The sequence below is a fragment of the Populus alba genome, chromosome 5 (genome assembly GCF_005239225.2).
Source record: "Populus alba chromosome 5, ASM523922v2, whole genome shotgun sequence".
Taxonomy (NCBI): Eukaryota; Viridiplantae; Streptophyta; class Magnoliopsida; order Malpighiales; family Salicaceae; genus Populus; species Populus alba.
In genome coordinates, this window is record NC_133288.1 from 5,099,402 (window position 1) to 5,120,003 (window position 20,602).

General features: G+C 37.0%; 3 protein-coding genes across 6 annotated transcripts; all 3 read left to right on the plus strand.

Annotated features, from left to right (window-relative positions):
- The first annotated feature begins 1,073 nt into the window (after positions 1-1,073).
- On the plus strand, positions 1,074-3,442 carry LOC140955608 (uncharacterized). The gene is made up of 2 exons (XM_073409289.1): positions 1,074-2,943; positions 3,180-3,442. The coding sequence occupies exons 1-2, from the start codon at positions 1,713-1,715 to the stop codon at positions 3,212-3,214; spliced, it is 1,266 nt and encodes a 421-aa protein (XP_073265390.1). The 5' UTR covers positions 1,074-1,712; the 3' UTR covers positions 3,215-3,442.
- A 2,849-nt stretch (positions 3,443-6,291) lies between these two features.
- Positions 6,292-8,989, plus strand: LOC118030933 (ankyrin repeat-containing protein At5g02620). The gene is made up of 3 exons (XM_035035206.2): positions 6,292-7,093; positions 7,175-7,584; positions 8,048-8,989. The coding sequence occupies exons 1-3, from the start codon at positions 6,757-6,759 to the stop codon at positions 8,924-8,926; spliced, it is 1,626 nt and encodes a 541-aa protein (XP_034891097.1). The 5' UTR covers positions 6,292-6,756; the 3' UTR covers positions 8,927-8,989.
- A 1,332-nt stretch (positions 8,990-10,321) lies between these two features.
- Positions 10,322-14,081, plus strand: LOC118030943 (ankyrin repeat-containing protein At5g02620). 4 transcript variants are annotated; one of them, XM_035035215.2, is made up of 6 exons: positions 10,322-10,606; positions 10,995-11,067; positions 11,140-11,315; positions 11,407-11,825; positions 11,921-12,330; positions 13,053-14,081. In XM_035035215.2, the coding sequence occupies exons 4-6, from the start codon at positions 11,489-11,491 to the stop codon at positions 13,929-13,931; spliced, it is 1,626 nt and encodes a 541-aa protein (XP_034891106.1). In that variant the 5' UTR covers positions 10,322-10,606; positions 10,995-11,067; positions 11,140-11,315; positions 11,407-11,488; the 3' UTR covers positions 13,932-14,081. The 4 variants fall into 4 exon arrangements, with proteins under 4 accessions (XP_034891106.1, XP_073265321.1, XP_034891108.1 ...); XM_073409220.1 differs by having other exon boundaries at positions 11,586-11,825; XM_035035217.2 differs by having other exon boundaries at positions 11,001-11,067.
- Positions 14,082-20,602: the final 6,521 nt, after the last annotated feature.

Below are 20,602 nucleotides of genomic sequence, written 5' to 3' on the forward strand. Positions count from 1 at the left end.
ACAACCAAAAGCGCCCCATGTGAACATGAAAGACGCGAGGGGATCATCATGATGTCCTTTGATTTTGTTTTATTGAATAATTTTATATTTCTCGTAATTAATCTTTATACAATGGATAAATGTTTTAAAAATTATTCACAATTCTTTTGTTTGAGTGTACGGCATTCTACTATGAAAACTCATTTTTTATATAGCATTCTTTCTTTTCTTTCTTCATTACGTGATTTTTTATAATAATTTTTTTAGGATTCGAAAATAGGAGGAAATGGCAACATTGAAATAATAAATTTACATGAAGGGTAAAATTGAAACAAGCAAGTAATAAAGTGTAGGATTTATGAAATTAATTAAGTGAAGGTATCAATGTGAAATTTTATTGTTGTCGTTTGTTGAATAATATCTAATATCTTTTTACAAATATCAAACCTAAGTTCAAAAGTTAAAAAAATAACGAAAAAACAAGTTTTTTTAGAAAAATCAACCATTAAAAGAGAAAGCAACTCTAAAAAAATCCACTCTCATTCAAGTCCCATAGTTCATACTTCATAGTTCATGAATACTCATTATTCATGAAACAATTCATGAATATAATTATTTTTATTGTATAATTAACATATTGGTTCATATATTAAGATTTTTTAGAGATTAAAAAATAAATTATTAATCAACTAAAGATTTAATAATAAAAAGTATTTTTTCAATAATCTAATTTAGTCAAATTCATGAATTCATAGACTCATAGCTCAAATCAACAAGCTATTTTGAATTTGAAACTTTTATTATTCCAAGATTTATTAAAAATAATTTTTTATTTTTTCTTAATTGATTTTTAAAACATATAAGTATTTCATGTTAAAATACTCATGAAGAATTAGAAAATCTATCATGATTTTAACCCAATGAGTGTCCCTTGGATGTAATTTGATCTCACCACTTATTTTGCTACTGTACAACATCACCTGCCTCAACACCACACCAGCAGTGTTCTATGTCTATCTGTAAAAGTTTCTGGTTATTTGTTTTTTAAAATTTCTCTATGCAATCTTGGTGAACTTCTCTAGTTTGATGCATTAAATATTAGAATATGTAAATAAATCTATTATGCGCCACCTAGACTCTCCACTATCATGTATTTATATCAGCTTTCAAATGAATGACAGCAACGGGGAAACATTCAAATTAATTCCATCATGGTATCAGAGCAACCCTAAATCCATCTTCTTCGCACCAAGCCGCCGCCAAGGAATTTTGTTCTCTGTAAATAAATCTTCTCTACACACGCCACCCCAGTCTTATGCCTCCCCAGTGACCTTCATTTTTCAGACCCAGCTATTTCCACCTTTCCCTTTTCCCTTCCTTCTCCCTTGGCTCAAAAGAGCTGCTAACCGTTTCCCCCATCCTCTCTGCTGTTCCCCCACTCTTTGCCATCGAACCAGTGCAGCCTTCCTTCTCTCCCTCTCAGCTGCTCTCTTTTCCAGCCGCCAGCTCACCATGACCCGTTTCCATGCAAGACCAGCCACCCGCACACTCCATTTCTGAAGCTGACAGACCCAGCCTTCGTCATTTCTATCTCCTTCCACCTTTGTAATTTTTTTTTCCCCTTCTTCTGGCCAGCTAAGAGTTGAGCCCCCGTCTCCCCCCGTAGCTTTCCCTCTTCTTCTCCTTCGGTCCCAGCATCTAGGCTGCCTCAAAACTGCCTCCCCACAAACACCATGACAGAGCACACATCCGACCCAGCACACTCCCCCCCTTCTCCTCCTCCTCCTAGACAACCTCCCAAACCTCATCCTTCTCATCCTGCTCTTGCAGTATCCAACATCAACACCTTCATCAAAGTCACCTTAGACATTGAAAAGGGCCAATACATTACGTGGTCGGAGCTATTTAAAATCCATGCTAGGGCTTATCAAGTTCTTGATCATATCATTCCTTCCTCAGCAGCAGAGATGAAGCAGGACACATCTCTTCAAGACACGGACCCTGACCTCTGGTCCCGGGTTGATGCCATTGTTCTACAATGGATTTACAGCACTATCTCTGAAGATCTTCTCAACACCATCCTTGAACGTGACTCCACCGCTGCACTTGCATGGAACAGATTGAGGGACATTTTCTCGGACAATAAAAACTCTAGGGCTCTTTATCTAGAACAAGAATTTTCAAAAGTTCAAATGGAGCATTTTACAGATGCCTCATCCTACTGTCAACATCTTAAGTCCCTCTCGGATCAGCTGTCAAATGTTGGATCACCCGTAACAAATGAAAGGTTGGTTCTTCAACTTGTTTCGGGTTTAACTGATGCCTATGCCAGTGTTGGTTCCCAGATTCGTCATGGTGATTCTCTTCCTCCCTTTTACAAAGCACGATCTATGCTGGTTTTGGAGGAGACCGCAAGGATGAAAAAGGCTTCTCAGACCTCTTCCAACTCTGCCTTCTTTGTCTCTCCAGTCGCCCATTCCAGTGGCCATACGGCTGGAAATCCATTCCACCACCGCTCCAATCACACTTCCAACCGAAGCTCCTCCACCCGTAATAGCAGAGGAGGTGGCAGTGGTGCCCGTAGTAGCAAAGGCAGAGGAAGGGGTGGTGGCCGTGGAGGCCAGTTGCACCAGCAACAGTACACTACACCCTGGCAGCCAATGTCCTCACAGCAGCAGCAATGGTCTTTTCCTCCTTGGGCTGGGCCGTGGCAACCTTGGGCTACACCCCCATGCCCATACCCAACAGCAAACCACTTGTCTCACCAGCCTAGCTCTCAACGTCAGACAGGCCTTCTTGGGCCAAGGCCACAACAGGCCCACATGGCAGCCTCTACACAGCAGGCCCCATCATCTTATGCTCCAACCGACATTCAAGCAGCTATGCATACACTCTCAATTACTCCTCCTGACAATCAATGGTACATGGACACCGGAGCCACATCTCATATGACCGCAAACGGAGGTAATCTTACGTCTTATTTCAATATGAGCAACAATCGTAATATTACTGTTGGTAGTGGTCATACTATTCCAATTATTGGTTGTGGAAACGCATTACTACCTAACCCCAACCCTTCTTTCTCTTTGAATAATGTCTTGCATGCCCCAAAATTGATTAAAAATCTTGTCTCTGTGAGAAAATTTACCATTGACAATGATGCTTCTGTTGAATTTGATCCTTTCGGTTTTTCTGTGAAGGATTTTCAAACAGGGATGCCTTTACTGAGATGTAACAGCACAGGTGACCTATATCCAGTTACCACAACACCACCCATTGGAATCTCACCACCATCAACTTTTACCGTTTTGTCTCCTGAATTATGGCATAGTCGTTTAGGACACCCAGGAGCTCCTGTTTTAAGCTCTCTTCGTAAAAACAATTTAATTGTTTGCAATGAATTCCAAGATAATTTTGTTTGTCATTCATGTCCTCTTGGGAAGCAAGTTAAATTACCTTTTTATGACTCTCTCTCATATACCTCTTTGCTTTTGATATTGTGCATAGTGATATTTGGTCATCCCCTACTCTTAGCTCGGGTGGTCATCGCTATTATGTTTTGTTTCTTGATGATTTCACGAATTTTCTATGGACCTCTCCAATTGCCACTAAATCTCAAGTGCACTCCATTTTTCTATCATTTCGTACTCATGTTAAGGCACAATTTGAAAGGGAAATCAAATGTTTCCAATGTGACAATGGCGGGGAGTATGATAATGGACCATTTCACAAATTTTGTCAATTAAATGGAATGACCTTTCGATTCTCTTGCCCTCATACATCTCCTCAAAATGGAAAAGCCGAGAGAAAAAATTCGTACCATCAATAATATCATCCGCACTCTCCTCGCTCATGCCTCTCTCCCATCCTCCTTTTGGCATCATGCACTTCAAATGGCCACCTATCTTCTTAACATACTCCCCAACAAAAAGCTTGCTTTCCAACCACCCACAAAAATTCTCTATCAAAAAGACCCGTCCTACTCTCACCTTCGAGTTTTTGGGTGTTTATGCTATCCTCTTCTTCCATCTACCTCTAGAAATAAATTGCAAGCTCGGTCAACACCATGTGTTTTTTTTAGGGTATCCATCTAATCATAGAGGTTATAAGTGTTATGAGTTATCGAGTCGTAAAATACTTATTTCACGGCATGTGACTTTTGATGAACATACATTCCCCTTTTTCTAAATTACATGCTCCTCAATCTCCTACTTATGATTTTTTAGATGCAGGAATTACACCTCTCTTTCACTCACCTAATCAACCAAATCCATTTGAAGCCCAAGTCTATCCCACCCCACTCGTTGCTCCACCGGCCCAACCTACACCTCCTCTACAGGCCCAACAAACACCACTCATCACCCCAATTCTTACTTCTCCAGTTAGGGACCTCTCCCCGCACCAATCCGCTTCCCCTAATCGAACGCTACCACAGCCCATCCAACTCCTCACCACGACCCATATCTCCTTCTCCCACCGATCAACCAAATTCACACAGTCCACCTCCTCCAATGGACACAACCAAGCCATTCCACTTGACCGTCCACCTCACTCTCCACAAATGACAACACGATCCCAACATGGTATTTTTAAGCCCCGCAAATTCCTTAATCTTCATACCTCATCTGATAACTTCATTTCTCCATTGCCCACAAATCCCCGTAATGCATTCCATGATCATAATTGGAAAATGGCCATGAAAGACGAATATGATGCTCTTATTGACAATAAGACGTGGGACTTGGTACCCCGTCCAGTTAATGCTAATATCATTCGAAGTTTGTGGATTTTCAGGCATAAGAAGAAATCTGATGGTTCTTTTGAGCGGTATAAAGCCCGTCTTGTTGGTGATGGTGCAGGTCAGCAAACGGGTATCGATTGTGGTGAGACCTTTAGTCCGGTGGTCAAACCGGCCACTATTCGAACGGTACTCAGTATTGCTTTATCTAAATCTTGGTGTCTTCATCAATTGGATGTAAAGAATGCTTTTTTGCATGGGAATCTCGAGGAAACAGTTTATATGCATCAACCTCCTGGCTTCCGAAGTTCAGAACACCCAGATTATGTTTGCTTGCTTAAGAAGTCCCTTTATGGGCTTAAGCAAGCCCCCCGTGCTTGGTACCAACGTTTTACGGATTATGTGACTACATTGGGTTTTCTCTCACAGTATTTCAGATCATTCTTTATTCATTTATCGTCAGGGCAACGATATGGCATATATTCTTCTTTACGTGGATGACATTATTCTTACTGCATCTTCAGCTGCTCTTCGCCAATCCATCATGTCTAAGCTTGATTCTGAGTTTGCTATGAAAGATTTGGGTCCCCTAAGTTATTTTTTGGGCATTTCTGTTACCAGACATTCAGGAGGTCTCTTTCTTTTCCCAAAAGAAATATGCGAGGAAATCATTGAGCGGGCCGGTATGTCTTCTTCTAACCCATCTCCTACACCGGTGGACACGAAAGCCAAACTCAGTATCTCTTCAGGAAATCCTTATCATGATCCAACTGAGTATCGTAGTCTTGCTGGCGCCTTACAGTACCTGACATTTACAAGACCGGATATTTCTTATGCTGTTCAGCAAATTTGTTTGTTTATGCATGACCCCAGAACTCAACACATGTCTGCTTTGAAGCGTATCATTCGCTACATTAAGGGCACTATCGAATTTGGTCTCCACCTTTATCTCTCTTCAGTTCATAAACTTATTTCCTACACCGACGCCGACTGGGGTGGTTGTCCAGACACCAGACGGTCGACTTCAGGTTATTGTGTCTATCTTGGGGACAACTTAATCTCTTGGTCTGCAAAAAGACAGCCGACCTTGTCCAGGTCTAGCGCTGAGGCTGAGTATCGTGGGGGTAGCTAATGTAGTGTCTGAATCTTGTTGGATTCGAAACTTACTCTTGGAGCTACATTGTCCTATTCCGAAAGCCACTTTAGTATATTGTGATAATGTCAGTGCGGTGTATTTGTCCGGTAACCCAGTTCAACATCAACGCACTAAGCATATTGAGATGGATATACATTTTGTAAGAGAGAAAGTCGCTCGTGGTCAAGTTCGAGTTCTCCACGTCCCTTCACGTTATCAGATTGCTGACATCTTCACTAAGGGACTTCCGCTGCAACTATTTGATGATTTTAGAAATAGTCTCAACATTCGATCACCTCCAGTTTCGACTACGGGGGTGTATTAGAATATGTAAATAAATCTATTATGCGCCACCTAGACTCTCCACTATCATGTATTTATATCAGCTTTCAAATGAATGACAGCAACGGGGAAACATTCAAATTAATTCCATCATTAAATACTAGTTTGGATACTTTTTTTCTGTTAATTTCTTCGTTGCTATATATAGACAGATACATTACAACCTTACAGGTATTTTTTATTGTTTCTCTAGAAAAAGCTCTTAAGGTTTATAGATTTTTTTAGCTATTGACAGAGGAGCGAAAAAGAAGCTCCTTCCTTCAAACCCAAGTAAACAAAGTATCATGATTTTCCTCTTCATTTCTTTTCCTTTCTCGAATAATTTCCTTTCATTTCTTTGTTGACATGCTAGTAATTTTGGATGCAAGAGGGAGGAGAGCTATAAGGAAGTAATTTTGGATGACAAAGAATATCATGATCTGGGTGGTTGCTATAAGGAAATAATGAGTCTTGATAATAAAAGATGCAAATTTTGATCTGGGTTTTTGCTGAAAAGAAGAAAAAAATACAAGAATTGAAGTTGAAATTAGAAGGGATTTTTTCTTTTTGATTAGTGGATCCAATGGAGTCACCAAATGGGCAGCCGAGTCCAATGCCCAGGAAAAAGATGACCAAACAGTTAACGGGAAAAAAAGACGACACGCCATTACATTCTGCAGCTAGAGCAGGAAATTTAGGTGCTGTAATGGAGATCCTAACTGGTACCGGAGAAGAAGAGTTGAAGGAATTGTTAGAGAAGCAAAACCAATCAGGAGAAACTGCCCTCTATGTTGCTGCAGAATACGGTTATGTTGATGTGGTTAGAGAGATGATAAAGTACTATGATCTTGCTGATGCTGGTATCAAAGCAAGAAATGGATTTGATGCATTCCACGTTGCTGCCAAGCAAGGGGATATGGGTATGGCTTAAATCTTAGAATTTTCCATCTGCTCGTTTTCTTCAGGAAAAGATGTTTGAGTTTGAGTTTGTGTTTTCACAGAGATATTGAGAGTCCTAATGGAGGCCCATCCGGAACTGTCTATGACCGTTGATTTGTCAAACACCACAGCTCTGCACACGGCCGCCACAAAAGGGCATTTAGAGATTGTGAATCTCTTATTAGACGCCGGGAGTAGCCTAGCAACCATTGCTAAAAGCAATGGAAAAACTGCCTTGCATTCTGCAGCTAGAAATGGACATGTAGAGGTTGTGAGAGCACTCCTAACAATGGAGCCTGGGATGGCAACAAGGACAGATAAAAAGGGGCAGACGGCATTTCACATGGCAGCGAAGGGACAAAATATTGAGATAGTGGAGGAGCTGATTGTTGCACAACCTTCATCTATAAACATGGCTGATACCAAGGGCAACACGGCCTTACATATAGCAACCAGAAAAGGCAGAATTCAGGTAAATTTCTCCTTCTTTCCTACATTTCTAAAGCATCATCTGAGATATGGCATAGTTCATTCGCCTAATTAATAGTTGATCAAATCCTCTCAATATTTTGTAGTGAATTGCCTTGTTGATCGAGGAGAAAGTTACTTCATGATGCATATTATTCGAGTTACTACTTGCTTACATTGGTTTTCAAGTAACCCTACAGGTGATCCTTGCATAAAATCCTGAAATGTCTAACAACTCGGTTGAATTTGACTCAACTTATGGGAAATACAGTGCTTGTAAAGGTGATTTAGTTGTTGAATTTCGGACTTTCAATAACATCAATTGTCATACCCTATTGGATACATTACAAGACATGAGACTTTGCTTATTGCAACAAAATGCTTCAGGACTTGAAACTGTAATCGTCCCACTGACGACTAGAGGGGAAATTCGACATAATAATAATAATGCTGTATTTCTTGTGCAGATTGTTAGGTTGCTACTCGGACATATTGGAACCGACTTGAAGGCTGTGAATAGGACAAATGAAACAGCACTTGACACTTCTGAGAAAACAGGGCATTCAGAAATTGCAGCCATCTTGCAAGAACACGGGGTTCAAAGTGCCAAAACATTGCAGCCGCAGGACAAAAATCCAGCCAGAGAGCTGAAACAGACAGTAAGCGACATAAAACACGAAGTCTACTACCAGCTAGAACACACACGTCAAACTAGAAGGCGTGTGCAAGGCATCGCTAAACGTCTTAACAAAATGCACGCTGAAGGTCTTAACAATGCCATCAACTCGACAACTGTTGTTGCCGTTCTCATTGCCACAGTTGCCTTTGCAGCCATATTCACCGTTCCCGGCGAATACGTAGATGACCCTGAAGAAATCCCCCCCGGACAGTCTCTAGGGGAAGCCAACATCGCACCGCAAGCTCCATTTATCATCTTCTTTATCTTTGATTCCATCGCCCTCTTCATTTCCCTGGCTGTTGTGGTGGTGCAAACATCAGTTGTAGTCATTGAGAGCAAGGCAAAGAAGCAAATGATGGCGATCATAAACAAATTGATGTGGATAGCCTGTGCGCTTATATCAGTTGCGTTCTTAGCACTATCTTTTATTGTTGTTGGCGAGCGAGAGAAATGGCTGGCAATCGGTGTGACAATCATCGGAGCAACTATAATGGTGACAACGCTGGGAACAATGTGTTACTGGGTTGTAAAACATCGGATTGAGGCCTCGAATATGAGGAGTATACGAAGATCATCACTCGGGAGCAGGTCACGCTCGTTTTCAGTTTCTGTGGTGTCCGATGCTGAGATCCTCAACAATGACTACAAGAAAATGTATGCTATTTAAATTTCTCAAGACATTTTATAGTTTTATCCTTCTATAAATCGATCTTTTCAATGTTTACGTCTCTCTCATTAACATATTACTCACTACAGATTCTTCTAATTCCCACTGACATGCTAGATTCATTATAATCTTGAGTAATTTAATAGATATTTGGTTTTTTAATATTTGATGTCATGGGAGCACAATTTTATATATAATTATTTTCGTTAGAGTGTCTGAAAAATGAAAAACTATTTAATCAATTAATCAAAGGATCAGATAAAAAAAAATTAGAAAGTTGGAAACAAGTGTAGAATGGAATGAGCAATAGGAAATAGAGGGGCTTGGAGGCCATTTCTTCTTCTTCTTAGTAGAATTTTCGAAATCCAAATTATTTCAATTCGAAATTCCAATTATTTCAAAAATATATGCAGGCCAGATGAAAGCATTTAATTAATATTTTAGTTAAGTTACTAGCCAAACTGTCAAAAACAAATTAACATAAATTCAAATAATCTTCTAGACATTAAATACATCATATTAACAATCAAAATCTACTCGTTTTTTTTTCTTTTTTATTTTTATGTGAATGTCTGGATCAGCTTGCGCGCATCTCGACTAATCTCATAGACTCTGAAGTTGACGACCATGTAAATCTCCAATGACCATTATATTAGCAACCATAGAGCTTAAATTTGAGACCATAGAAAAACAAACATCTTGATCCTAAATTTTTACCATTGAACTTCCTACTAGATGATTAAAAAAAAATCCACGTATTTCAAAGTATACATAACAAAATAAAAAAAATCAATTAATTCATAATTCTTTCATCTAGATTTGATTGTTTTCAAAACATTAGATTTCGAGTACCCTGACCATATGAAATATAATACATTACTTTAATTATTTTTTAATTTGAATTGAAATTTTTTTAAAATTTATTTTTTTAATAAAATTATGTTGTAACGTTTTAATAGATTAACCAAGCTAATCCACAGTCCAAATCTTGGATCAGATATCTTGGATTAGATCGGACAATGGCTTCAACCGGACATTTTAATAATTTCAGATTGAGTAAAGGAAAATAATAATAAATGGAGAGATAGATAGCTTTTTCTAGATTCTAATGCCATGTTCAATGTATCAGGTTGAAAAATAAAAAACATGAACTTTATGTCAAATAACATGCTTAAACAATCATTTCAATGTGATTAGATGCCACAAATTTCTTTCTATTTACAACAATCGGTCCAAATTAACTGAACTAATCATTATATTGAATTTTTGAGCATGTAATTTGACATCACAGATGTGATTTGACATCACAAATGTGATTTGACATGAAATCAATAACTCTATGTGTTGACCAAGAGCCCGAGGCTCTGGATAATTTCCTTTGCTCTTAAGGATCCAGAGCTCATGCTCCCCACTCCCTTTTTCTTTCAAGCCAAAGGCAAATGCCTCAGGGTAAAAAGAAAAAAGGAGCATCTTCATGGGAGTTGGAGTCCACCAACTATTAAAGTAGTAATGACTGTTCGTTTTCTTGTCCTTTTTCCTGTTCTTTATGGAAAAAACCACTGCCATTTGCACACACCCGGTTACTCGGACAGCATGTGCAGCAACTAACGTGGCCATGTTCTCCGGCGGATCTGCGGAATCATTCCATGGATGTCAAAACAATTCCTCTGCAACTTTAAGGTCATTTTTATATCCAACTGCCCACTTTCTACATTACATTTCCCTCAAAAGAAACTATATTTGGTCGTGTTTTCTCACATGATGGATTGATTGGCAATGATCAATGGATGAGGCGATTTGTAAACATCTTTTGAACTGATCTTGTCCTTGATTACAACTCCAATGCATCTCTAAACATTCCTCTCTTGGGGTGTGAGTTGCTGTATTTCTTAACGTATGTGCATCTATCCTGCTCTCTTAATTAGAAGGTAATGTGAAGAGAAGGAATTGGGAAAGAATCTCCCACCATCATAAAAGAAGATAGCTGACATGCATTCTGGTGTTCATGCTGTCGAGTCTTTGGTTTCACATTTCTTATTGGAATTAAGTTCAATGTGTGTTATTGCAGAAGCAGATGAATTTTCAAGCTGGATTTAATACCAGAGCATTTATGTGTCAAAGAACCAGGGATAATGATAGAGGTATGCTATAAGAACCCCATTTCTGGTTCCAATTATGGGCAGGGGCTTAGGGTTTGTTTGATTTTGTATCAGGTGTAGGGACCGGCAACATATCAGTAAAGCTGTTAGGTCAATCACCCTGGCCAAGCCAGAAGAGTGTTAAATGGTAAAAGAAATGCTACTGGAGAATCAAAGTCAAGTAGAAAGACAAGAGTGCTATCTGTAGAGAGAACATCGGTGTCATTGAGTTAGAAATACTTTTCCAAGAGGTATGTCCGTTGCAACGGAGAATATCATATAGCATGGGAAGCTTTCAATAAATAGTTAGTCTTGATAATAAAAGATGCAAAATTTGATCAGGATTTTCGCTGGAAAGAAGAAGAAAGACCTCAGTTACTGAATAGAGTTAGAAGAGATTTTTCCTTTTTGATAATTGAATCCAATGGAGTCATCTGGTGGCCTGCCCAGCTCAATGTCCCAGAAAAAGATGACCAGACAGTTGATAAGAAAAAAAGATGATACACCATTGCTTTTTGCAGCCAGAGCAGGACATTTAGGTGCTGTAATGGAGATCCTAACTGGTACCGGAGAAGAAGAATTGAAGGAATTGTTAGAGAAGCAAAACCAATCAGGAGAAACTGCCCTTTATGTTGCCGTGGAATATGGTAATGTTGATGTTGTTAGAGAGATGATAAAGTATTATGATCTTGCTGGTGCTGGTCTCAAAGCAAGAAATGGATTTGATGCATTTCACGTCGCTGCAAAACGAGGGGATTTAGGTAAGATAAAATCTTAGAGTTTTCCGTTTGCTAATTACCTTTTAGGAACAATGCTTGAGTTTTGTTTTGTTTTGTTTTGTTTTGTATTGCTGCAGAGATACTGAGAGTCCTGATGGAGGTCCATCCAGAATTGTCTATGACTGTTGATTTAACAAACACTACAGCTTTGCACACGGCTGCAACACAAGGGCATATAGAGATTGTGAATTTTTTGTTGGATTCAGGCAGCAGCCTAGCAACCATTGCTAAAAGCAACGGAAAAACTGCCTTGCATTCTGCAGCTAGAAATGGACACTTGGAGGTTGTGAGAGCACTTTTGACAATAGAGCGTGGGATAGCGACAAGGAAAGATAAGAAGGGGCAGACGGCACTTCACATGGCAGTGAAGGGGCAGAACGTTGTAGTGGTGGAGGAGCTCATCCATGCAGAGCCTTCATCCATAAACATAGTTGATACTAAGGGCAACTCAGCCTTACATATAGCAACCAGGAAAGGAAGAGCTCAGGTAAATTTCTCCTTCTCTCTAACCTCTCAATACATCAACAAGGAATAAATTTCAAGTGTGGGTCTTGTTCCTGTTAAGCTGAATGTACTCCAGGAATTGGAGTGTCACAGCTTTCAATTTAGTCGAATCATCTTTTCGTTTTACTTTCAGTTCTATAACAAACCATATTTGTTGACAACACATGATTACTGAGTGAAAAGTCTGAATTCAAGGCAAACTTCGTTGTTTCAGAATCTATCTGTGGTATTCAAAAGATGGGGCATGCAACTTAAGTTTCTCCATAAGCAGCTCGCATGCCTAATTTTATTTTGAAGAATCTTCTTAACTGTTTTGTTAAGATTTTTCATTACCAAGGAAAAAAAAAATCCCTCAGTGGTGCACCTTATTTGACCTACTCCTTCCTTTATTGGTTTGAAATCACACTGCTATTTGACTTCTACACAAAATTCTGAAATATCTGTCAGTTTTGCTTTATTTGACTGAACTTGTGGCAACGATGATTGTTCAAAATATAATATAAGTAAATTGGATATATTCCAGTCGAAGACTCTTACTGAAACCAAAAGCTTCGGGGCTTGAAAATTGCTTCATGTGAAATTTTGGATCAACAGTACAACCAATTTTCCAGGTTGTACTTCTACATGATAATGAATTTAGAATGTGCAATCATTCCGTTGATGATGATAGGAGTAAGCTGACATAATATTGTTCTGTTTGTGCAGATTGTTACGCTGCTACTTGAGCATGGTGAAACTGACATGATGGCTGTTAATAGGACTGGTGAAACTGCTCTTGACACTGCAGAGAAAACTGGCCATCCGGAAATTCGAGTCATTTTGCAGGAGCATGGCTGTCAGAGTGCCAAAATTATTAAGCTACAAGAAAAAAACCCAGGGCGAGAGTTGAAACAAACAGTAAGTGACATAAAACATGAAGTCCACTACCAGCTAGAACACACACGTCAAACTACAAAGCATGTGCAAGGTATCGCTAAATATGTCAACAAAATGCAAGCAGAAGGGCTTAACAATGCCATCAACTCGACAACTGTAGTTGGTGTCCTCATTGCGACAGTTACCTTTGCAGCCATCTTCACTGTCCCTGGCCAGTACGTGGACGACCCTTCAGAAATTCCACCTGGACAGTCTCTTGGAGAAGCAAACATCGCCACAAGAGCTCCATTCATCATATTCTTTATCTTTGATTCTATAGCGCTCTTCATTTCTTTGGCAGTTGTGGTGGTGCAGACATCGGTTGTAGTCATAGAGAACAAGGCAAAGAAGCAATTGATGGCAATTATAAACAAATTGATGTGGATAGCTTGTGCGCTTGTTTCGGTTGCATTTTTGGCACTGTCATATATTGTCGTCGGCGAGCATGAGATATGGCTGGCTATCGGAGTGACAATTATAGGAGCAACTATAATGGTTACAACTTTGGGGACAATGTGTTACTGGGTTGTACAACACCGGATTGAGTCCTCGAATATGAGGAGTATACGAAGATCATCTCTGGGTAGCAGGTCACGCTCGTTTTCAGTTTCTGTGATGTCAGACTCTGAGATTTTTGACAACGAATGTAAGAAAATGTATGCTATTTAAATGTCCTACAATGGGATCACTTTTTTCTTTTATAAGTCGAGTTTTGAATGTAAATCTCTCACCAATGGATCGTAGTTTATTCTTCTTCTATAAATTCTTGTAATCCTAAAAGAGAACTGAATACAAGAACATAGCAGCGTACTGTCCCAAGGGTAACTTCTTAACCCTGTCTCATGAACAAGGGTAAGATGGATTCAGGAAAGAAATGCGTACGCAAGGGTTATTATTTGGCCCTCAATTGTTGCATGAGCAGATAGTTTGGCGTTTTACGAATGACAATTCAAATGTTATTCAAGTTATGTTGGCATTTGTAAAACTTCAAAAGGAGCTTGTGAGCATGGATTCTTTACATTAATGCACAGCAGGAAACAAGATGATCGATCATTGATTAAGGATCGACAGGCCTGGAGAGCTTTTTTGCATGGAAGAGTCCGGACAGCTATACCTTTTGCATCTGGCAGAAAAGGGTTTAGACATGGGGACATCATCACCAGATCCGAAATGCCATTGCCTCATTAAGTGAACAAGGCATGAAATTCAAAATCTAGAAAAGAAAGAATTAAGGGGTATAGGAGGTGAAAGCACTCGAGAGGAATGAAGCAATTGTAACTTCATCAGGTTTTTGCAAGGAAGGAGTGTCAGGAGTCTTTCCTTGACTGTGTCGTTACCTTGCTATTAGTTGTGCTATATAAGCTTTAATGGTTAAACAGTGTGTACTGAATGTTAAAGAAATTCTCTCCTCTGTCTATTATCTTGTATAATTTATTGTTCTTGAATAATTCTTTCTTTTTGATTCCCAAACTGTATTGTAACTAAGAGGTTAGCCTAATTTGATCAAGAGGGCACACAGATTTGGAAGGCAAATCTTAAAAAAGAAAGAAGCGATTAGAACAGACTCCAGGAGTAGTGTGTGTGTGTGTGTGTGTGTGGGCAGATTCCATCCATGAAGTCGCACGCCAAGTTTTTAGGAGCCACGCTACTTGTTGAACAACACAGCAAGCTTGTGGATGGCTAAAAATGATAATGTTGCGTCTTAAATTAACAATGAAAAAAGAAAAGAGCGTGATTAAATTCCCTCGAGCGTGGAAAAGAAGAGTAGAGCTAGTGAATAATTAATCAGTGCATGTATACTAACTTAAACCTAAATTGACTTTCTTGTTCCCCAAATGTATTCTTATAATTTTTAAACCTAAATTTGATGAATGATAAAGATGACAAGGAACTGAGCGGACTTCTTTTTCCGATCAGCTGAAGCCCAGTAGCGATGGAAGACGACACAACACACCGCTGAGTTACGGCCCATTTGATGATTTTATTACGCAGCAACATGTTAATATACTTATAATCGGTTCAATTTGATTTTTATTTATAAAAATAACTAAAGTAAAATTTTATAAAAAAATAAAATTAAAATCAGTTTAAATTAATCAAAATCAAAACCAAACCAAACCAAATATTTTTTTAAAATATTTTAATCAATTTTTTTTATAATTTGGTTTTTTAATTATTTTTTTTAGTTTTTTATTTTTAATCAGTTTATCGGTTTTTTTACTTACTCCTAACTCCAATATTCAGGGAGGAATTTGCTGTCAAAGGAGGAAGATTATTTTATATTGAACAAAAAAAAAGAAAAGAAAAGGATAGTCAATTAAAGATTAAAAACACATGAAAAACAATTTGGGCTGCAAGAATTTCTCCTACTAATTAATACATTGTTGACTCTTATGCTACCATGTATAAGTAACATTGATTGCTTAGTAAAAGTCTTTAATTTTATTTATAATCTTTTGTCTAAAAAGATATTTTCACGTTTATTATACATCAATTATTTTTCTTTTCAATATTTATAAATATTTTATGATATTTTAAAATAAAATAAGCATGCGAGAGTGGTTGACTATTTGCTGCCCATTGTCTCACTTTAAAAAATAATTTTGCAAGCCTATTTAGAGCTTTTCCATGGGTAGGGTAATTTACCCAATCCATCCTTTAAAGAAAAACCAGGAGTAGGTCACTACTAAAACATTTGGCCCATTAACCATGGTTAAGATTATTTCTTCTTTTTCCTCATCAGAACTATGGTTAGGGTTCTGGTTGGGTTAAGTTCATTTTATAGTTTACAGCTCATTTTTCGAACTAAAAAATATCAATAAATCAGTATTATTTTGACTGGTTTCAAAATAAACAAATAAAGATACGGCGTGCGCATATAATTCTTTAAAATAGTCTCCTTGTCCATTTGAATATTGACCACACGAGCATATATATATAATTTTTATAATTTTTTGGTAAGTTGGTACGTGATTTTATTTTTTCTTCTTATATATAACTAGTGATCTCGCAATTATATTATCCAATATGAGACAAAATACAAAAATAATAGAGAAAATTTAATAGAAAATGATTGACAAGGGACATTAAAAACAAGATTGAAGTCACAAAAGGGAATTAATTAATTAATTTAAAAACTTGTAGTTTAGGAAAGAAATTGACACAGAAATCCAAAACCTAGCCAGGACATTAAATTCTGAGAGAAGCACTGATGTCACAGAGCTCACAACTTTCCGGAATACTTTAATGCCCAGAGCACATCCTAGATCCCTCGAGAGACAAATCGACAAGTCTAGGTCAAGATTGGCAGCTTGCATAAGATCACGAAGAACCTTCGAAGAAGGAGGTGCTTAGAACAGCGACGCCATGTTCGTTTCACCTGGACCTCTCCCGTCCTTTTCCCCTTGAACAACTAGCTAGCTACACCTCTCCTGACTGTGATGTTTTCAAGCAGCGTTCACGCTTGATAAAATCATAATCTTTAGCAACTTTATTCACCACTTGTTCGTCTATATTAATCATATATAATAGAATCACACCTTTTTAATTTGGCAACAGGAAAAGAGACGGCGTCGTGGTGAATATATACATCATGAACAGTATAGTTTCATGAACTGGGATGTAATGTGATCAAAGACAGCAGCATCATGAGTGGAAGGAAATTGGACAGGAACATGCAGAAGTGGATCAATGATGTCTGTAAAATATAATTCTTGGCCAGTAGAATGTCGCGGAGGAGTAAAGTGCACGAATAATTAAAGATGTTGAGATTTATAAGTCATGCCACTTTGGAAAGGAAGCACAGAAAAAGTTTAGCATTATGGAATGTCTCAGATAAGTCCTTCCCGGAAGGGATGATCCAGTGCAAATGGATGTAGGTAGCTAGCTAGGCTGGCCGACAACTTCCGAGGTAACTTCCACATGCTTATCCAGGCACATATGTCAGGCACTACCGACATATAATATATGTATCCATCGAACCTTTTGCTTTCCTTTTGCCCATTTGGAGATGTGGAATTGTCGACATGGCTCTTCGAGGGGGTTCAAGTGACCTTATTTTATAGCTTTGAATAGACATGGAGGGGTGTTTTTTTATTGAGAAAAGACCCTTCGTGCTCGCCAAGTATATATGTAGCTCCTCTTGTCTGCATGCATGGTTTTTAGATCAGGCCACTAGGCTTGGTTCTTTTTTTTTTTTTTTTTTCTTTTCTTTCCTCGATGGAGGCGATCATAAAATACATTCATGGGAATATATCAGCTTGGTTGTTTTTTTATAATTAAAATCACATCATATGTAGTAGACGTCTTGGTTGGTTTTTTTTTATTATTAAAATGGATTTTTGAGTTAATTTATATATATATTTTATTAATTTTATGAGCTCTAAAATTATCAATTATATAAATTTCTAGCAAATCTAAAATTTAATTATTTAAGTTATATTTCTTAAGATTAGACATCTTGATTTTAATATGCAAAAAGTTAGTTTAAGGAATTAAATTTAATCAGCTGTATTTGATTAATTAATTAGTCAGATTGATATTCAGGGTTATATCTATTTTCACTATATTTTGCACTTCTTTTATTCAAAAAAAAAAAAAAAAAATCGGACCGTCATGGTGAGTTCACATAGCATGCTCTGAATAAGAAAATACCCCCTGCAGCCTCCATTATAGTTGGGTCTCGTTGGTCTGGTCCCACGTCATCTTACCTGTCTTTTATGCTGGACTCAACTTCTTATTATTATTATTATTATTATTATTATTATTATTATTATTATTATTAATCGAGTGTTTCTTCCCCGGTTAATATTTATCCTTCCATAATCCATATGCAACCACCTAACCAACCATTTTACCCGTAGCTACGTGGAGCACACACAGACACACCATGTATATGTTCATTTGTGTGATAAAATTCAAGAAAGTGGCCGTTGAATTATACTAAATTTGAAATTATTGTCACCATTATGCATTACTTTTAAATTTTTAAAAAATAAAACGATATCACGGGTGATTATAGTGGAAGACGACCATTTAGCCGTGCTTAATTGGCTCTAAAACTTTAGGCTACCATTATTTCGAGTGCTCACGCTATGCTACGATTCGATTAAAAATCAATTCAATTAAAAAAAAAATAAAAAATTATGGGTGATGTGAAATTTTTTGTTGATATTAAAAAAACTAGAATGTACATTAAAAGCTTGGTCAGTGTATTAAATAAAATCAATTGATTATTATATGCATTAGTAAATATTAAAAAGAGATGCTAACAATAAACAAAAACTACCAAGCTAATTAAGATTCCAAGCAATGGATGACAAAAAAGAAAAATTATATTGTGAATGCATCTTTATTTAATCTTGTGTCATTTTAAAATAATAAAAATTAAAAATTAAATTAAATAAGCTCAACATGACTTATTTAATCATGCTTGTAAATTATTTTGATGTGTTAATATCATAATTTTTAAAAAATAAAAATAATTAATTTTATATATTTTTAAATAAAAAAACACTTTAAATATTCATCATTATCCCTTTCTCCTTCCCCTCAATTTATAACCTTCGTTGCCATTTTTTTTTACTTTTTTTTTCTCTTGATTTCCGCGCAGCACCTAAAACAAAGAAGGAGAGAGATGGGAGAACACTATAGCCGTTGTTATGTGAAAGAGGCTTGAGTGAATTCACTATGGAAATTAGCTTTTTTTTTTAAAAAAAAATATAATATATATATATATGCAGCGTCTTTTTCAAGGAAAACACTACCCACTACTATATTACACAGTTTTACCAATGGATATACTCCATTAATTCAGATTCTCTCGATAAGTTTTTTTGATTTAAATCACCAATAAAAAGTTTTTGTCGGCATCCATTTTCAATAATATCACCTTTCATCGCTAAGTCTATTGGGAACAAAAAAAAAAAATACCGATGATTTTACAAAAAAAAAAATGTGTGCCAAAAAAAAAATTCATACTAGAAATATACTGATGTATTTATTCCGTCGAGTGATAATGGCATATTCAATAAATGTTTTCTCGGTAAAATGCGCAGACTAGCTTTGTCTGCAAAGTCGTCGGTGAGTGTAGCATTTCCACCACTCTATTTGAACTACCGACGGATTGTATCCGTTTGTAAAGTCATCAGTAATTGTGGCATTTCCAGTAGCTCTCTGTAAAATGCTAATGGATGTATTCCGTTTGTAAATCCGTCAATGTGTATTTTTAAATTTTTTTTTTTTTAATTATTTAGAATAGATAATATAAAATTATATAAATTAATAGTAAAAAAAAATCAATTATGCAAATAAATTTTATTAAACATCAAAAGTAAAAAAATAAAGTTCAATAATATTCATTACAAATTAAATATGTTTCCAAAAAAATATTAAATTAGCACAATGACGAAGCTAGAGGAGAAGGAGGAGGAGGAGGAGGAGGAGGAGGCTGGTTGTTCCTGGAACTATACAGCCAAAAAAGGGGCGCACATGTATCCTGATTTGAATCTCTCGATGATGCATCGAAATTTTGACGGTGAATTGGTCACGTTATTGTACAGAGATCGTAGTTTGATTCCCTCGGTTATTCTATTAGTAAAATTGCTGGCAAAAACTTACACATCAGTGAACCGTCTTTATTTTAATTTTGAATATTTCATTTGTAATTATGTTGGTATATATCGACCGTAGTATTCCGTCAGTATATATCGATTGAATTGCAGACAGAATAGTGTCTCTATCACATAATTAACTAACAAAATTATTCTATCAGGAATTCTTTTGATATTAAACTAATTTTTAGTAGTGACCAGGCACCAATTCCCTAGTTCTAGGTTAGTTATACATAATTTCTTGTGAATGAGATTTAATATTAACTTTTGAGGAATTAATTTAAAAGATAAATAGATTTATGTTCACCCTCAATATTTCAAATAGATCATCAAAAACCATAAAAATATAACATGTACAAAAACTTAAAACTCCATGTGCAAGAATTGGTATCCTATATATTAGATATGGTCAAGGATATCCGGTCCGATCCATGATATTATTCTTCCCAGCTGCCATAATAAGGCACCACTGACTTTTCTCTTCACCCTTTTTTTTTTCCTAATTTGATTTTTATGTAAGTGCTGACGTTTAGGCAGTATCCAATATCACTAGGAAAAAAAATAAATATATATATATATGACGTCATCTATCCTACGTGGGTTCCAATGACGATGACGTGTAATTCAAAGCCACCTTCGAACGACATCTCATTCTCCTACACCCAATTCCAGGCATAAATCTCCAGACTCTCCATCGACAACTCCAGTCTTTGGCCTCAAGGAAGTGTT